General features: G+C 39.5%; 1 protein-coding gene across 1 annotated transcript in view; it reads right to left on the reverse strand.

Moving 5' to 3' along the window:
* LOC117532145 (protein TANC1-like) overlaps positions 1 to 18691 on the reverse strand; it is a 177603-nt gene that overhangs the window by 31168 nt on the left and 127744 nt on the right. Inside the window, 10 exon segments of the mRNA XM_034195439.1 lie at positions 7379 to 7554; positions 7641 to 7764; positions 9599 to 9735; positions 11899 to 11977; positions 12176 to 12385; positions 12654 to 12890; positions 12987 to 13109; positions 14166 to 14274; positions 14408 to 14511; positions 16293 to 16493. Of these exon segments, the coding sequence (XP_034051330.1) occupies positions 7379 to 7554; positions 7641 to 7764; positions 9599 to 9735; positions 11899 to 11977; positions 12176 to 12385; positions 12654 to 12890; positions 12987 to 13109; positions 14166 to 14274; positions 14408 to 14511; positions 16293 to 16493 (1500 nt within the window).

The raw sequence follows: 18691 nt of genomic DNA on the forward strand, positions 1-18691 counted from the left end.
TTCTCCTTTCCTTTTCCCCTCCTCAACGTGTTGCTCGTCTCCACTACAGGGCTCTCCTCTGCTTCTGAACCAGACCTCTTGGTAAGTCCTTGCTGCTGCCAGTTTTCTTTTAGGAGGCATACTGGAGCTTCTCTGCAAAAATATCTGGAGCTGGCCGCGAGTGAGAGGCCTGCATGCAAAGCGCTAGCATTTTTATATTGACTGCCGCCTATCGGCCGTTTGGAACAACGTTAACCGGGAGGTGGCATTCAGAACGTCGTACTGTCCGCTAGCGCTGCCATTCTGTCTGCCTCTGTCGGCGGTTAAAACGCATTTGAGGACGCCGATGTGGGCTCTATCGCCGTTTTACACGCCATTGGTTAAGGATACAATGCCGGCCGCCAATTACGGCGGTGTAAACTGCGGCACTACAGGAAGCGGCAGGATGAAACGGCGATTAAAAAGTATCAAACGCCGTTGTTCGCATTGTCTCCGTCGTCACGCGAATTCTCAGGGAGCGCTCCTGGAATTATTCAACAAGTTGAATAATTTTTTCGACGATTCCCGGTGAAGCCGGAACTAAGCCACGCCCCCTAGTGCCGGCATTAACAACGGTGTGTGATCCTTAAGACGGCCAAAAACTCTTCCGGGATGCCTCCGGGAGCTCTTACCGTCTATGTGTAAACGGGGCTTAAGACAGCCAAAGGTCAACCATTCTAATGGAGGCCAAGGTCACTGAAGCCAGAGGTCAGAATTCCAGCAGCAGCAATTGTGTTTTGTGTTTTTTTTTTTGTTTTTTTTTAATAAAAATAGAAATAGAAATCATCCACCACAGCGCTCCTATAAAAAAAAGCTTTATTTAACAAGACATGACGTTGCGGGCAAACTGCCCTTCATCAGGCAGCTCACAAGGTGAAAAACACCTGTCTAAGTACTGACATTGATTGGCAATTGCCCTCACGTGAAGACTAATCAAGCCAAAATTAAGAACATCTTGTCATGATCTTCACAACAAACAAACTTACATATTAATGAGAGCAAGCAATAAACAAGCGCCACAGCCGACAAAGATATCAAACACACACAAAAAAGTTAAACCAAAATAAACACTGAGTAAAATATATACTTTGGTACTTGGGTATCGAGCATGTACAACTTAACAATCGTGGTGGTGATGTTAATAATTTGATCCTTAAAAGAGAGAATTTTTGGATTTATATTCTTAGTACACTTTCCTCCAGGGGTCTAAATGAGGACTTCGATCTCAGACTGTTTTTATAATATTTTTTTATGATTTTGTTTTTGTCCACCATGAAGTTGTTTTCCAGCCAGATTGATGAAGAGTACTGTTTGTCACTCATTAAGTCCATGCCTCAGAGACTGCAAGCTGTTATAAAAGCCAGAGGTGGTGCAACAAAATACTAGTGATGTGTTGGAGCGTTCTTTTGTTTTTGAGACTGGTGGTTGGCTCTCACTGCGGTACTGTATCACTTCCTGTTCCGGAGCACAGCGGTGTTTTGCTGTATCTGTTAGCTGTTTAATCTGCATAGTTAGATTGATCTAGATAACTAGATAACGATTTGTTTCACAGTGTAATCTTCACGTGCCTTAACTAAAGCACTCCCTCTGCTGAATCACCTCTAAATTATTTACACATTATTCACTTTGTGTGTTTTTAGGAAACTGCTAGCTTAGCGCAGCTACTAGCTCTTAGCCGGTTTAGCATGGCGGCTTCTCCTGTCTCTCCCGCACTTCTCTGCTCTGGGTGTGAAATATTTAGTTATTTCCTCGGCCTCCTTTAGCAGTAATGGTACTTGTAATAAGTGTAGCTTATTCGTAGCTTTGGAGGCCAGGCTGGGCGAACTGGAGACTCAGCTCCGCACCTTGGAAAATCCTACAGCTAGCCAGGCCCCTGTAGTCAGTGCGGACCAAGGTAGCTTAGCCGCCGTTAGCTGCCCCCCAGCAGATCCCGAGCAGCCGGGAAAGCAGGCCGGCTGGGTGACTGTGAGGAGGAAGCGTAGTCCTAAACACAAGCCCCCTGTACACCACCAACCCGTTCACATCTCTAACCGTTTTTCCCCACTCTGCGACACACCCGCAGAGGAACAAACTCTGGTTATTGGGGGCTCTGTTTTGAGATATGTGAAGTTAGCGACACCAGCAACCATAGTCAATTGTCTTCCGGGGGCCAGAGCAGGCGACATTTAGGGAAATTTGAAACTGCTGGCTAAGACTAAGTGTAAATTCGGTAAGATTGTAATTCACGTCGGCAGTAATGACACCCGGTTACGCCAATCGGAGGTCACTAAAATTAACAATGAATCGGTGTGTAACTTTGCAAAAACAATGTCGGACTCTGTAGTTTTCTCTGGGCCCCTCCCAAATCGGACCGGGAGTGACATGTTTAGCCGCATGTTCTCCTTAAATCACTGGCTGTCTGAGTGGTGTCCAAAAAATGAGGTGGGCTTCATAGATAATTGGCAAAGCTTCTGGGGAAAACCTGGTCTTGTTAGGAGAGACGGCATCCATCCCACTTTGGATGGAGCAGCTCTCATTTCTAGAAATCTGGCCAATTTTTTTAAACCCTCCAAACCGTGACTATCCAGGGTTGGGACCAGGAAGAAGAGTTGTAGTCTTACACACCTCTCTGCAGCTTCTCTCCCCCTGCCATCCCCCCAATACCCCATCCCCGTAGAAACGGTGCCTGCTCCCAGACCACCAACAACCAGTAAAAATCTATTTAAGCATAAAAATTCAAAAAGAAAAAATAATATAGCACTTCAACTGCACCACAGACTAAAACAGTTAAATGTGGTCTATTAAACATTAGGTCTCTCTCTTCTTAGTCCCTGTTGGTAAATTATATAATAATTGATCAACATATTGATTTATTCTGCCTTACAGAAACCTGGTTACGGCAGGATGAATATGTTAGTTTAAATGAGTCAACACCCCCGAGTCACACTAACTGTCAGAATGCTCGTAGCACGGGCCGAGGGGAAGGATTAGCAGCAATCTTCCACTCCAGCTTATTAATTAATCAAAACCCAGACAGAGCTTTAATTCATTTGAAAGCTTGACTCTTAGTCTTGTCCATCCAAATTGGAAGTCTCAAAAACCAGTTTTATTTGTTGTTATCTATCGTCCACATGGTCGTTACTGTGAGTTTCTCTGTGAATTTTCAGACCTTTTGTCTGACTTAGTGCTTAGCTCAGATAATTATAGTGGGTGATTTTAACATCCACATAGATGCTGAGAATGACAGCCTCAGCACTGCATTTAATCTATTATTAGACTCAATTGGCTTTGATCAAAATGTAAATGAGTCCACCCACCACTTTAATCATACTTTAGATCTTGTTTTGACTTATGGTATGGAAATTGAAGCCTTAACAGTATTCCCTGAAAACCCCCTTCTGTCTGATCATTTCTTAATAACATTTACATTTACTTTAATGGACTACCCAGCAGTGGGGAATACGTTTCATTACAGTTGAAGTCTTTCAGAAAGCGCTCTAACTAGGTTTAAGGATATGATTCCTTCTTTGTTATGTTCTCCAATGCCATATACCAACACAGTGCAGAGTAGCTACCTAAACTCTGTAAGTGAGATAGATTATCTCGTCAATAGTTTTACATCCTCATTGAGCACAACTTTGGATGCTGTAGCTCCTCCAAAAAAGAGAGCCTTAAATCAGAAGCGCCTGACTCCGTGGTATAACTCTCAAACTCGCAGCTTAAAGCAGATAACCCGTAAGTTGGAGAGGAAATGGCGTCTCACTAATTTAGAAGATCTTCACTTAGCCTGGAAAAAGAGTTTGTTGCTCTATAAAAAAGCCCTCCGTAAAGCTAGGACATCTTACTATTCATCACTAATTGAAGAAAATAAGAACAACCCCAGGTTTCTTTTCAGCACTGTAGCCAGGCTGACAAAGAGTCAGAGCTCTATTGAGCCGAGTATTCCTTTAACTTTAACTAGTAATGACTTCATGACTTTCTTTGCTAATAAAATTTTAACTATTAGAGAAAAAATTACTCATATCCATCCCAAAGACATATCGTTATCTTTGGCTGCTTTCAGTAATGCTGGTATTTGGTTAGACTCTTTCTCTCCGATTGTTCTGTCTGAGTTATTTTCATTAGTCACTTCCTCCAAACCATCAACATGTCTATTAGACCCCATTCCTACCAGGCTGCTCAAGGAAGCCCTACCATTAATTAATGCTTCGATCTTAAATATGATCAATCTATCTTTATTAGTTGGCTATGTACCACAGGCTTTTAAGGTGGCAGTAATTAAACCATTACTTAAAAAGCCATCACTTGACCCAGCTATCTTAGCTAATTATAGGCCAATCTCCAACCTTCCTTTTCTCTCAAAAATTCTTGAAAGGGTAGTTGTAAAACAGCTAACTGATCATCTGCAGAGGAATGGTCTATTTGAAGAGTTTCAGTCAGGTTTCAGAATTCATCATAGTACATAAACAGCATTAGTGAAGGTTACAAATGATCTTCTTATGGCCTCAGACAGTGGACTCATCTCTGTGCTTATCCTGTTAGACCTCAGTGCTGCTTTTGATTTTGTTGACCATAAAATTTTATTACAGAGATTTGAGCATACCATAGGTATTAAAGCCACTGCGCTGCGGTGGTTTGAATCATATCTATCTAATAGATTACAATTTGTTCATGTAAATGGGGAGTCTTCTTCACAGACTAAGGTTAATTATGGAGTTCCACAAGGTTCTGTGCTAGGACCAATTTTATTCACTTTATACATGCTTCCCTTAGGCAGTATTATTAGAAAGCATTGCTTAAATTTTCATTGTTATGCAGATGATACCCAGCTTTATCTATCCATGAAGCCAGAGGACACACACCAATTAGTTAAACTGCAGGATTGTCTTACAGACATAAAGACATGGATGACCTCTAATTTCCTGCTTTTAAATTCAGATAAAACTGAAGTTATTGTACTTGGTCCCACAAATCTTAGAAACATGGTGTCTAACCAGATCCTTACTCTGGATGGCATTACCCTGACCTCTAGTAATACTGTGAGAAATCTTGGAGTAATTTTTGATCAGGATATGTCATTCAATGCGCATATTAAGCAAATATGTAGGACTGCTTTTTTACATTTGCGCAATATCTCTCAAATTAGAAAGGTCTTGTCTCAGAGTGATGCTGAAAAACTAATTCATGCATTTATTTCCTCTAGACTGGACTATTGTAATTCATTATTATCAGGTTGTCCTAAAAGTTCCCTGAAAAGCCTTCAGTTAATTCAAAATGCTGCAGCTAGAGTACTGACAGGAACTAGAAGGAGAGAGCATATTTCACCCATATTGGCCTCTCTTCATTGGCTTCCTGTTAATTCTAGAATAGAATTTAAAATTCTTCTTCTTACTTATAAGGTTTTGAATAATCAGGTCCCAACTTATCTTAGGGACCTCTTAGTACCATATCACCCCAATAGAGTGCTTCACTCTCAGACTGCAGGCTTACTTGTAGTTCCTAGGGTTTGTAAGAGTAGAATGGGAGGCAGAGCCTTCAGCTTTCAGGCTCCTCTCCTGTGGAACCAGCTCCCAATTCAGATCAGGGAGACAGACACCCTCTCTACTTTTAAGATTAGTCTTAAAACTTTCCTTTTTGCTAAAGCTTATAGTTAGGGCTGGATCAGGTGACCCTGAACCATCCCTTAGTTATGCTGCTATAGACTTAGACTGCTGGGGGGTTCCCATGAGGCACTGAGTGTTTCTTTCTCTTTTTGCTCTGTATGCACCACTCTGCATTTAATCATTAGTGATTGATCTCTGCTGTCTTCCACAGCATGTCTTTTTCCTGATTCTCTCCCCTCAGCCCCAACCAGTCCCAGCAGAAGACTGCCCCTCCATGAGCCTGGTTCTGCTGGAGGTTTCTTCCTGTTAAAAGGGAGTTTTTCCTTCCCACTGTCGCCAAGTGCTTCCTCATAGGGTCATTTTGACCATTGGGGTTTTTCTGTAATTACTGTATGGCTTTTACCTTGCAATATAAAGCGCCTTGGGGCAACTGTTGTTGTGATTTGGCACTATATAAATAAAATTGATTTGATTTGATTTTTCATGATTCCATAATTTTTTCCTCAGAATTGAGTGATTCCATATTTTTTTCCCTCTGTTTGGTCTAAAAAAGTAACCGTTACTGACTGCCACAATTTTTTTTTCCTGATTTCTTATAGTGTTTCTTAAAGCCAGAAAGTTGCCATTTGAAATGACTTTAGTTTTGTGTCATGTCTGTGATCTGCTTTTTTTCTACAACATTAAACAACTGAATGAACATCCTCAGAGGCCGGTGATTCCATAATATTTGCCAGGGGTTGTCGACAGGTGTTTTTCACCTTGTGAGCTGTCTGATGAAGGGCAGTTTGCCTGAAACGTCACGTCTTGTTAAATAAAGCTTTTTTGTATGGGGGCGCTGTGGTGGTGCGGATCATTCTATTTCTATTTTTGGTACAATTTTTCTTGATCCAGCACATCTTTTACATGTTCTGGATGTACGTGTCTTTGCTGCATCACTTGTGTTTTTTTTATAACCCAAAATGTAAAAAGTTGTGAAAGTATGGAAAATGGAAGGGGTGGGGGGCGGCCCTGCAGTGAGTTTTAATTTTTTTACTCTGATTTCTGTTTCATTGCAGATACCACGAACCCAAGATATTTTATGTTTTGTGTGGTCATCTTCATTTGATTTGTTATTATACATCCATTTCTGCATTTCAGACCTGGAACACAATAGAAGCAGATAAATCTAAGAATCACTGTGCGTCCCAACTTATGATTTGAGGTTGTACCAGGAAATTCTTTCCTAAACAAGGTCACCACATCCTTGTTGATGCCACACTGACCCTATGAATTTACCATAGATCTCCACACAACTGCTATTACCTACATACTAAAAAAAACAACTGTGTGTGTGTCTCTGTATTCTTCTTTTGTTCAAATGGCACCTTGGAACTTAGCCAAACTTTGCATTGATATACAGTGCGTGACATAGGCTACTGAGCACTTTAGTAGTAGTGGTAGTAGTAGTAGTAGTAGTAGTAGTAGTAGTACGTAAGGGGAGAGACACTTTTGTGCTGCAGAATTGAGCCAAACTTAACACACACATATTTTGACATACAGGGAGTGACATAGGGTATTGAGCAATTTAGTAGTCATAGTAGTTGTAGCAGTAGTATTAATAGCAGCTGTCTCTTCTTGAGGCAGTCTTAGTTGTGCCTTAAAAGGTCTCTGGAATCCACAATAGGTGGGAAGTGATAGCTTTGTTGGTGAAGATGAAGTTTTCTTTTCAGTCTCTGAATCAAACACACCCTGCGGTGGGTAATCAGCTACTAATCTCGAAATCACAGCATAAAACCTACTATATCTGCATCTCCATGTAGGGCAGCCAAATCAAGAGGAGTCCGTCCCTGTCTGTCTGGGTGGTTTAGGTCTGCACCTGCATCCACCAGAAGCTGTAGCACCCCTTTCTGGCCCTTCAAACAGGCCCAGCTAACCGCAGTCAGCCCTTCATGATCCGTAGACGACAGAGACACACCTGAAGTAGCACAACATAAATATTTTTTTATAATTCATATGGTTTGAAAATGTTTAGATCCTGTGAGTAGTGTCAGGACATCTCACCCTTGGACAGCAGGAGTTCTGCAGTGCTCATATGGCCCTCAGATGCAGCCAGCATGAGGGCGGTGCGACCCTGTTTGTCACTGACGTTAATGTCGGCACCATGCTTCAGCAGCAACTCTGCAACCTGGGAGCAGAAGAAATCAATCAATCCTAAAATAGCATACAGATCATCTAACAGCCTTTGGCCTCAGGCACGTTGGTTCTGCTGGGGGGGAGGGTGATGATGCAGTATATTTTGTGAGGAAATAAATCATGTCATGCATGATGCTGAGTAAGAGTAAGCACTGCCTAAAGAATATTTGGCATAAAGATGCCAAGAAGTTGCAATTAATAAAGAATAAACTACTTTATGCCTGTTGCCACAGAATCATAACATCAACATAATTTGCTGTAGATATTTGTTGTGTTAAACCAGCAAAATCACACAATGACCATCCTGTACCATTCTTACTGTACTGTCTTATTGAACACTGAATGAACATAGAAAACGCAATGCTAAGATACCCTCGGTCGTATGAGCATAAAAATAGGAAACGCAACATATAGCGTCACTTGGGCAACTTATGTAATAGTGCCAATATACTGTCCTAGTGGGCAAACCCTAACATAAAATGTGACCTTTTGATCGTAAAAGTAGGCCAAGGTCAGCTACCTTCAATGTCTTGCAAGTTCATTATCCTGAGATTGCACCCTGTAAATGTAATGTTGCGACAACATAGAGAATGGATGTAATGAATGAAAGAGTGTGTCAAAAGAATGTGACCACTGGACCACTTAAAATAGGTCAAGGTTAGCCATCTTTGAACTTGTCCAAGGTCTGTGTCCCAAGAATGCTCCCTGCGAATTTGAAGACCCTGGCAGTAATAGGTCCTATGCTGATCACAGACAGACAGACGGACGGAAAGTCTTTGCAATACCCAATGGCCATATTTTTACCTTGGGTTAAAAAAAATCAAAACAAATGTGTCTGTAGTCACTAGACAAGATTTTTAGTCATTAGAGAAGGTCAAAAAGTCACAAAATCTACAGTCAAAGTTGTTAAACTGGCAACACCAATAAAATTTTAGCTCACGCCTTCTCAGTCCACTGTCCATTCAAACGCAGTCATCAGGAACAATGATGCTGTGACTTTCATAGTAAAAGTTTTTGTTGTTACACTGCCATTGTTTTTGTATTAAAACACTTTTAGTGTCAAGTTCCTTCAGTTATCTGAGATGTTATTTAGTTTTGCTAGCAGTAGCATCAGGAACAGACACTTAACTTGACTGTTCTCAAAACTCACCCTCATAGAGGTTTTTTTTTCTGATACCCCAAAGGATAGTCTCACGTCATTCTGGCATTAAGGTTGTTACCATTAAATTACGGACATTCACTATAACACAAGGGGAAGGTGGGGCTTTACTTCATTTGTGACGCCCTACACATGGTGGATATTGAGCATATAGGGAGGCTCAGCCATGACTAAACCAATGTGAAAATTTCTTTAAACTGTATTAATTCTGGCTGAAAAGAAACAAGCTGTTTTAAAATTATACTACGTCAAAGATAGACTGATTTATCATGCTGTTAAGTTGACTTAAATGGACTTTAAGCTCTTTGAAGAAGATGTTTGCTATTATAAACAGGTTTCAATTAGATTTAAATCAATACAAAACAAGTTTTAACTACGGTAAGTGTTTTTGGATGTTGGACAAGAAATGCCAAGCTCATTGTAAAACTAATAAATGAATTATAAAAGTAACCATTACCTTAAACCCTTATCAGGATTATTGCTGTCACATTTTGTATGTTATTTGAATAAAAAGTGATGCAATAATGCAGACTGTAATAATCATATAAAGTGGCAGTAGTTATATCATGTAATAGACAGGTAATAAACAGGAGTAACTTCAAGTAATCATACTGTTCCCTGTGACCTCTGACAAAATAAAAAAACACATTCTAACAGAACACTGTACCTGTGTGTGTCCGTGTTTGGTGGCGCTGAGCAAAGGGACCATCCCCCTGCGGTTGGGTACCTCCAGCCCTGCTCCTCTCTCCAGGAGGAGTGCACACATCTCTGCCCTCCCTCTGCTGGTGGCTGCACTCAGCACTGAAAGAGATCAGGCCACGATCATAGACACATTTTGGACAAAAACAGTTTAAACAGAAAAGAATCTCAGCCTGATTTCATTCATTATTTTAGCTTGAGCTTGAGAGATGCTGCAAAGAGGAATGGGCAAAACTGTCCAAAGATAGGTGCACCAAGCTTATGTCATTATATTCAAGAATTCTTGAAGCTGTAATTGCTGCCAAAGGTGCATCAACAAAGTATTGAGCACATCGTGTGAATACTTATGTTCATGTGATTTCTTAGTTTTTTATTTTTAATAAATTTACAAAAACTTCAAATAAACTTTTTTCATGTTGTCCTTATGGGGTGTTGTGAGTGGAATTTTGAGGAAGAAAAAAATGAATTTACTCCATTTTGGAATAAAGCCGTAACTTAACAAAATGTGGAAAAACTGAAGTGCTGTGAATACTTTCCGGAATGTACCGTACCTTTGATAATTGATGTTATTTTAAAAGTGGCTGCATACTGAAGTAAACACATCAATACTATCCTGAAAGTGAAAACTGCATTTAGTGAGTTTTTAAATGACTTTTGAATATGCTGGTACAGAGTGTACACACTCTGTACACAACATTCATCTTTAAAAGAACAACTGAACTAACAGTGAAGCAAAAGTTAAGGTTTTATGTGTCTACCTTTTTATCTCATCTCCACACTGGAGGAGAAAATATAACAGAATTACACTCTAATAGTGATGTACGGAGAGGCATAGACCTGCTCTCAGGAAATGGACCTAACAACATTCTGCACGTTGCACTTGCATCTATGATCATGGTAAAAGTTTTACAATGCAATAACATATGCTTCTTGGGTCCTGCACATATAGCTGTGCACAATATTCTAAATGATAAATGTGACACAGAAGCAAAGAAACGGCACTTTGGTCTTGTTAATATGGTGAGACAGCTTGATGTCTGAAATGTAAATTATCTGTTTCTCCATGGAAACACACTAAACTGTGATTGATTAGACTATACAAGTTAAATATATTAACTAGCCAAGGTATTACAGTGTGTAAAATAACTATGATTATAGTACTTATTATGCAAACTGTTAATTAAAACATTCAAAGCACCAGCTTCACATGAGGTACCCACGTAACTGAAATTTCCACTGGTAAGCACTGGTAAGACAAGCCACAATGCCAAAAATATGCTCAATAATATGGAAATGTGAGAAAATATCACTGCAACATTCATACTGCAACATGAACTCAAACTAACCAAATTATCCAAACTCCCAAATTCTCATCACCTCTCATAAGTTTGCAATTTTTTGCACAGGACTACCTCAAAGCCCATATAGTCCTCATGGCCACCTATGCTATTAATTTCAAGTTTCAAATATACTGGTCTTGAGACAGTATGGAAATGTATGCAAATATCACAGTGACAAACCTGTTGCATCATCTACTCTGCGTGATATAATTCTGAATATTCCAATACTGAGCATCGGTGAGAGTGTCAGAACTACTAATGAGGCTCCTGTCATTAATATGCAAGTTTCCACAAACGTGACAGTGACACTCATGTTGCAGCTCTACTCTGCATATGGTATCCATGATGTGAGCATGAACTTTCCACTACTACAGGTTGTTGTGATATAGCCAAAACTCAAACATTGAAGTACCCTGTTTAGAATACATGAATATGGAAAGATCATATCAACAATGAAGCTGCAAATTCTCATCCACATGCAGTACACACAGTATAAATCTTAATCAGTAAGAACATGCAAATTTATGCGAATAATTTCCCCAATGTAATCAGCCCAACTACTTCCTAATGACCAGTTTATCTTGTTTAGAAACACACAAACAGACAAACACGACAATTATATCCCTCACACTGTGCCCAGATTGGCAAGACAAAAATTAAATAAAATAAAAAATATATATATAAATTAAAATCTAAATGTACTGGTGAACGTGTAAGTTGGCTGCTGGAAACATCTGTCATCCTGCAGTTACATTTTAAATAATTGATTATGCATCAATCAATGGTAAATTAGCTATGCCCAGAAATCATGTAGACAAGCATATGTTCAGCATGCAAAACCTTAAAGTCCTTGGTCGGATTCTAGAACAAACTGTGATGGCCTCAAACTAAATATGAGGAAACTAAATTTAGGATAAATGCCACCGTGTTTCTCCCCAGAGAGAGTCGTGAGTGTCCATCTGCACCACCAGCTGTTCATCATTCAAATCCAGCAAGCTCTTTACTGCCTGCAGAGAAACACAATTTTACAGTTCAGTGTACTGCTGCTCACTGTGCAACAAGAAACTGAGAACCAATCACAGACATTAACCACAGGAAATAGCACCTCGTTAATCTACTGCATCGAGGACGGACAGGCACCATGCCAGGCATTAAAGCACTAATTTCAGCCAAATGTTAAAAATATTTTCTCATTAGTATCCTACCTGTATGTGTCCCATGCTAGCTGCAGCTATAGCTGCCTGTTGTGCAGCCTGTGACTTTCCAATAACCATCTCACTACTGTGCTCCTGCTGACCCTCAGCAGGATTCTCTGCTCCCCAGTCTTGCCCCAGTAGGATGTGGATGATTTCTGTGTGGCCTTTTAACCCTGCATGGACTAGTGAACAGTGACCGCTTTTATCAACATGGCCCACCTGGCACAGAGAGGAACACAGATAGAATGAGTACAGGAGTTTACAAGAGCCTGGATCAGGCTGGTTCATATCATCTATATTCCAGAATAGATCCTGAAAATGTTGAATGCAAAACCAGTGCTTTAAAAAAGCTTTGGCAGTGTGTGTGTATGTATGTATATATACACACTGTGCTTTACTTCAATGGACAATGTTTTTCCAATCAAGTGATGTTGATCATGCCCTCTAAGCACATATTTATTCCTTTTGTGTGTTGAACAGAACTGACCATGGCCCCTTTCTTGCACAGCAGGTGGACAACCTCGGTGTGTCCTGCAGCAGCGGCAAAGCAGAGTGCTGTCATTCCGCTGTCAGTAGTTCCATTGACAGGTGCTCCCATTTCAAGGAGCAGAGCTACCATCTCCAAATGCCCCAAATTTGCATGAATGCACAGGATGGGAGCATGACCTAATATCTCTGTACACCAGGTCACACGGGCACCACCGAGCATCAACAGACGACTAACCTGAAGATCAGAAAAGAATTAGTGGTGTAACATGCAAACGTGTATCTCTATATGCATTTGTGAGTTGTTTGTTTTTATGGAGAGCAGGTGAGTCACCTTGATGTTAGGTGTGTAGAGGTTCCTCAGGGAAGCCAGCGCAGCTGAGAGGCTATCTGTGCTGCAAGTCACCCACATGGCCTGAAGAACACTGGAGGACACACCTGTTTTCTTACTCAAACCCTGATGCACATGTGAGAGACAGAGAGAAGTTTCAGAATGTGAACTATGTTCCAGCAGTATAACAGCATGTGCACAGTACAGTGCATCTGTGAAGTATTAACAGCACTTCATTTTTTTCCACAGCCTTATTCCAAAATGGAGCAAATAAATTTTTCCCTCAAGATTCTACTCACAACACCCCATACTGACAACATGAAAAATATTTTTTTGAAATTTTGGTAAATTGATTTAAAAAAAAACCTAAGAAATCACATGTACCGCCACCAATGCCACCTGGATGTATTTGTTTTTATTACACTCAAATGCCAGTTTGGTTTTGTATACTAGTGTAATAAAAATTAAACAATTAAACAAACAATTCAAACAAACTTATCATTTTCATCACCTGGTGAAAATGAAAACGCAGAGGACAACAGTCCAACACTGAAAGCGAGTTACAGAGAATAACCCCATCTAAAGAAGAGCAACCACAATCCAAATTGTGCCATTCCTTGATAACTGTGTAGGTTTTACATTATTTTGCATGTACTGCCTTTCATACCGTATTCTACATTTACATTTGGAGCCTGTCAGATGGGACAGGTTTCTAATAACAATTGCTGATGTTAGTTCCATCTACTGCATGTGTGTATTATATGTGCAAATTAACAGATATGTATGTAGTAGGCACTTGAATTTTCTTTGCAATTAATATTTGCACATTTACAACATTAATTAAATAATTGAAATAAGTAATATTCACACTGCTACCTAAACCCACCAAGAGAAAACAACAAGAACAAAACAAAAATGAAAAAATCCTGTGGTGTCTCCACTGTGTAGCAGCACTATTGTAAATGTCCAACTGGGGGAGATTAGGGTCTCAGTCGTTCAGTTTTCCAGGCTCCACTCAGCAGTTTGTATACTAACTGGAGAGTATTTAGCCTAGGTCAGAACTAAATAATGGTTCAGGAATAACAGTTTAAGAATTAAAACTGTCCCTGGTTTCTTGGTGCAACATTGCAGAAAGGTTCCTGGGTCCTGAAATAGTTCCTGTGTTAGTGGCCCCACAATTACCTTGAATATGTGAGCCTTGAGGATGTGATGGCCCAGTTCCATGGTCTGCTGCCGGTTCAACTTGCCATCCTGTCTGGAGAACATGAAGGCCAGGAGAGCGTGGCCACTCCTGTGGAAATATGCCATGACAGACGACTAACTACCGATCCAAAGCTGACTCATAACGTGCAGTTACATGTTTTCGCAACATATTCATTGTCTAGCACACATCAAATCATGCGATCTGTGACATTTAGTCTCACCTCGGGTCGCAGAGAAAATCAGTGCTTTCTCCATCTGCTCTCCAGACCAGCCACTCTCTGAAGGAGGGATGGCACAACATTCGTGTTCCATCCCGGCGTCTCACCTATAACCACAGCAGCTTCAGAAATTCTCTTAAAAACACAAGGAAGAGTCATCTGACTCAGAGAAACATGTCAACACAGAACTGCCCCTAGAAAAACAATGCATACATACTTACACAAAAGCAATGTTAATTAGGCCAAACCAAAACCAATAACCGGTTTCACCAATTTTTTGACCAAAAAAAAAAAAACAACTTACAGAAACAAAATAGTGTAATTGCATACGTGACTTGAAATACAGCATTTCCTCCATTAAAAGCCCCCCCCCCCATGTTTTTTTCCCAGCAACTTGCATGTAGTGAAATTGTTAATTCTTGAGAGAACAGTAAAATGAAAATGAAATAGTCCTACCATAGTTTTTTATTTTTAATAAATTAGTAAACATCTTTAAAAAAAAAGCTTTATCACATTGCCATTATTATGGGGTGTTGTGTGCAAAATTCTGAGGGGAAAAAACGAATTTCATTAATTTTTGAATAAGGCTGTGACATTAAAAAAATGTGGCTATACAGGGTGTTCAGAAAAAAAAATGCCACAAAAATAAAACCGTAGAAAATCTATGCACTTTTGGATACTGATATTTCTAATTTCACCTCAGTTTGTAAGAGTTTTGGCATTCACAAGATGTGCTCAATATGTGCAACGCTCCTCTAGTTCGGCCAGATCTGCCTTTGTTAACATTGTGAACAGTTCTGTCAGTGTGAAATGTCTTTAAAATCCTCCATATTGTCTTTCTGTCTTTTCTAACTGCAAAATGACATTGATATTAATACTGTCATTGGGTTTGCACGATCGACTTGGTCTCAAACTAGAATTCCATCAGTTTCCCTTTTTGCTCAGTTGTAAGCGGCATCCACATTGGATCTGTCTCAAAATACATCAGAAGAAATTCCTCATATATCTTTAGTTTAGTTTATTGTATAAAAATATAACAAGTATAAAACACACAAAAGGGAGCTAAAATGAAACATAAATGCTCACCCTACAAACAATAATATTAACTGTGTTGAGTTTTCTTTTAAAAGTCTACATTTCTTTAATTGACAATGTCAAGACTTAAGTTGTTCCAAAAATATCCTGTAAAACTTTCTTTTATCTGTTCTGCTATAGAATGTAAATAAATGCCTATTATGACCTCTTAACGCATTTACAATTCTGTATTGGTCATGTATGTCAACAAAAATTAGACTATTTATTAGGTTATAAAACAATATAAGTAAGTAAGTCCCGTTGGCTGCTCCCTTGTTTGCACTCGGGGTCGCCACAGCAAATCCAAGGTGGATCTGCATGTTGAACTGGCACAGGTTTTACGCCGGATGCCCTTCCTGACGCAACTTCACATTACATGGAGAAATGTGGCAGGGGTGGGATTTGAACCCGGTACCTTCTGAACTGAAACCAAGCGCATTAACCACTTGGCTACCAACCCTGCACTATAAAACAATATAAGATCTGAACAAATTCTGCTTTCTACTATCTTGATGTATGGGGGGGAAAAGCAGAAAAAAAAAACCATAATTCAGATTAACCGTCACAGAATGAGAGTCAAATGATTTTGTGGCACTTTTATATATATATATATATATACACACACACACACACACACATTTTTTTTGAGTGATTTCTGAGGTGTGTGTGTGTTGGGGGGGCGCAGAACTTGAAAACACTTGGTGAAGCAAATTTTATTATTATTACTTAATTATGGTCATTACAATACAACATAATGTAAAATAAAATCCAAATTAATTATATTAGTTGCCAGCAATGATCTGATGAGACTTACCATGAAACCAGCCAGGCTGTCCAGTCTCTGCTGGAAGTCCTTCCACTCCATCTCCCCATTCACACTGCCTGCATTCAGTGCCCTGAACATTTGTTCATCAGTAAGTGGGTGCAGAGACGCCAGTGCCACATTTAGCACTGGACACACCCGATCAAAGTCCTCTTTATCTGGAAAACTCTCGTGACACATCAGCAGGTAGACCTGTCACATCATTTTTTTGTTTTTTGTTTTTTTTTCAAGAAAGAGAAAGCAACCTGTTGTACATTTTGTTTACACTGATCACAGTCACAATGTACAGCCTCATTTTACAAGAATCTGTGTACAATTCTTGGAAGGTGAAAACATACCAGTTCCTGTGAAGCTTGCAAAGTCATCAGACATGTCACTAATTGAGCATTCTCTAGTTCAATGCCTAATAAATATCTTTTTTCAAGATCAGCTGAACATTTTAAAGTGGACTTTTACTGTGACAAGTCCAAGGAACACCTGTGCAATAATCATGCTGCATAATCAGCATCTTGATAAGCCAAACCTGCCGGGTTGGTTGTTTATCTTAGCAAAGTAAAATAACATGGATTTTAAACAATTTTCTGAACAAAATTTAAGAGAAATAAGCCTTTTGCATGTAAAGAAGTGTTGCCCCTTTTGTTTTTAAGTTTAACATAGGTATGATGAGAACTTAATTTTGGGTTGATGATTACCACTTTACCCATTTAATAAACATAAATACATATAAATCATATGGAAAAAAGACAACAGTGATGCTGAAGTAAGGTTTTGCAACCTATCATACACCAGGTCCAAAGCAACACACGATACAACGCAGGTGTTACTACTCCTGTACACCAGACACAGTTAGAGTTTTTACACTAAGTGCCAGAATTGTTTTAGAATTATAAGTCCATGTACACTTGTGAGTGTACATGGGCATCAGAAAAGGTTTGTGCCTTAAACCACCAAAAACCTGGTTGAACATCCAATGATGGGCATTTCAGAATTTACAAAGAGCAACACTCAGATGCACCTTACACAAGCAGATTCAGAATGTTCCTATATTTTATTCACAGCCATGTGCAATAATGCTTAACAGGACTGTGAAACTGAAATGAAGACAAAAACGAATAAAATTAAACTAGCGTGTTGCCCATGGGGATCCACGGGCTCTAGATTGGGTAGTGTTTATAACATAGCTGGCTGACATTTTTCAAGGGTGGTAATAAATTATGCAAAGTTTCTATAATGATTTGAAATGGCATGAGTCCAGAACATAGTTAACAGTGTCCACTGTTCACTGTTATTACGTAACATCTGTAATTTCTCCAAAAATATTAGTCATATCAATGTTCTGTTTTGGCGGCTTGACCCAAAATAAATAAGTATACCAAACAGCAAATGATAGATGTCCCCAGTTTCTCCATGTTCAAAGGTACACACATGCACACACGCATGAATACAAGCACACAGAGGCCACTTCGCTTTTAATATAAAGATGATTTACCGCCCCCGACTGGAATGGCATGTGTGTCCAGGATGTAATTAACAACATCCGTTGTTCACTGTTGTTAGTTAATATTGATAATTTCTCCAAAAAATGTTAGTCCTATCAACTTTCAGTTTTCGAAGTGTTCATGCCTGACCCAAAATACATAAGCATACCAAACGGCAAATGTTAGCGCTCCCCAGTTTCTCCGTGATTGAAGCCAAACACATGTACACATGCACTCACACAGAGGCCACTTCGCTATTATAATATAGATGCAAGAATCAGTCGGTTTGTTTGTTTGTTTGTTTGATTTGCATTTTCAAAGTCATCCTAATAGTAGTAATAAAGGCAGTGAATTCAGTCACATTTTTCTGAGTTAATCTTTGAATCAACTCAAAAATCAATACTGTGCTTCAGTTTGTCTAATCTACACATGTTAGCTGTTGTTTCCTACATCCATAAATCATTAAGTCGCTATATTTCTAATCTTTGGGTGCGTGTTAACACTTACTCCTCAGATGTGCTTCATACCATGAATAATTATGCACTGTACAAACGCTTCTGTCACAGTTGTTAATCTGTGACACGCTTGAGGCAGTGTATATAAAACATTTAGTTCCTGGCGTTGTTTAATCTTTACAGGACTTGATTGTTCCAAAGTGCATCATTTGTTGTGGGGAAAAATGCTTGGATAATAGTTTTTGTATGCACTGTATTCGATGTGGTTGCTATCAGAGACCATGATTGATTCAGCTTTAGGCAAGGTGCAGTTTCATTGCAGATAACTCAGCATGATAAGTGACAAGTGTTAAAAGACTGACCAGCTAAGTTGAGGACAGCATGTCTCACAATATGAGGTGTATTTTAATTTCCATGTAAAGTGCACTGAGAACATAATGAAACGTGTTACTCTTCA

This window comes from Thalassophryne amazonica, chromosome 2, assembly GCF_902500255.1.
Source record: "Thalassophryne amazonica chromosome 2, fThaAma1.1, whole genome shotgun sequence".
NCBI classification, from domain to species: domain Eukaryota; kingdom Metazoa; phylum Chordata; class Actinopteri; order Batrachoidiformes; family Batrachoididae; genus Thalassophryne; species Thalassophryne amazonica.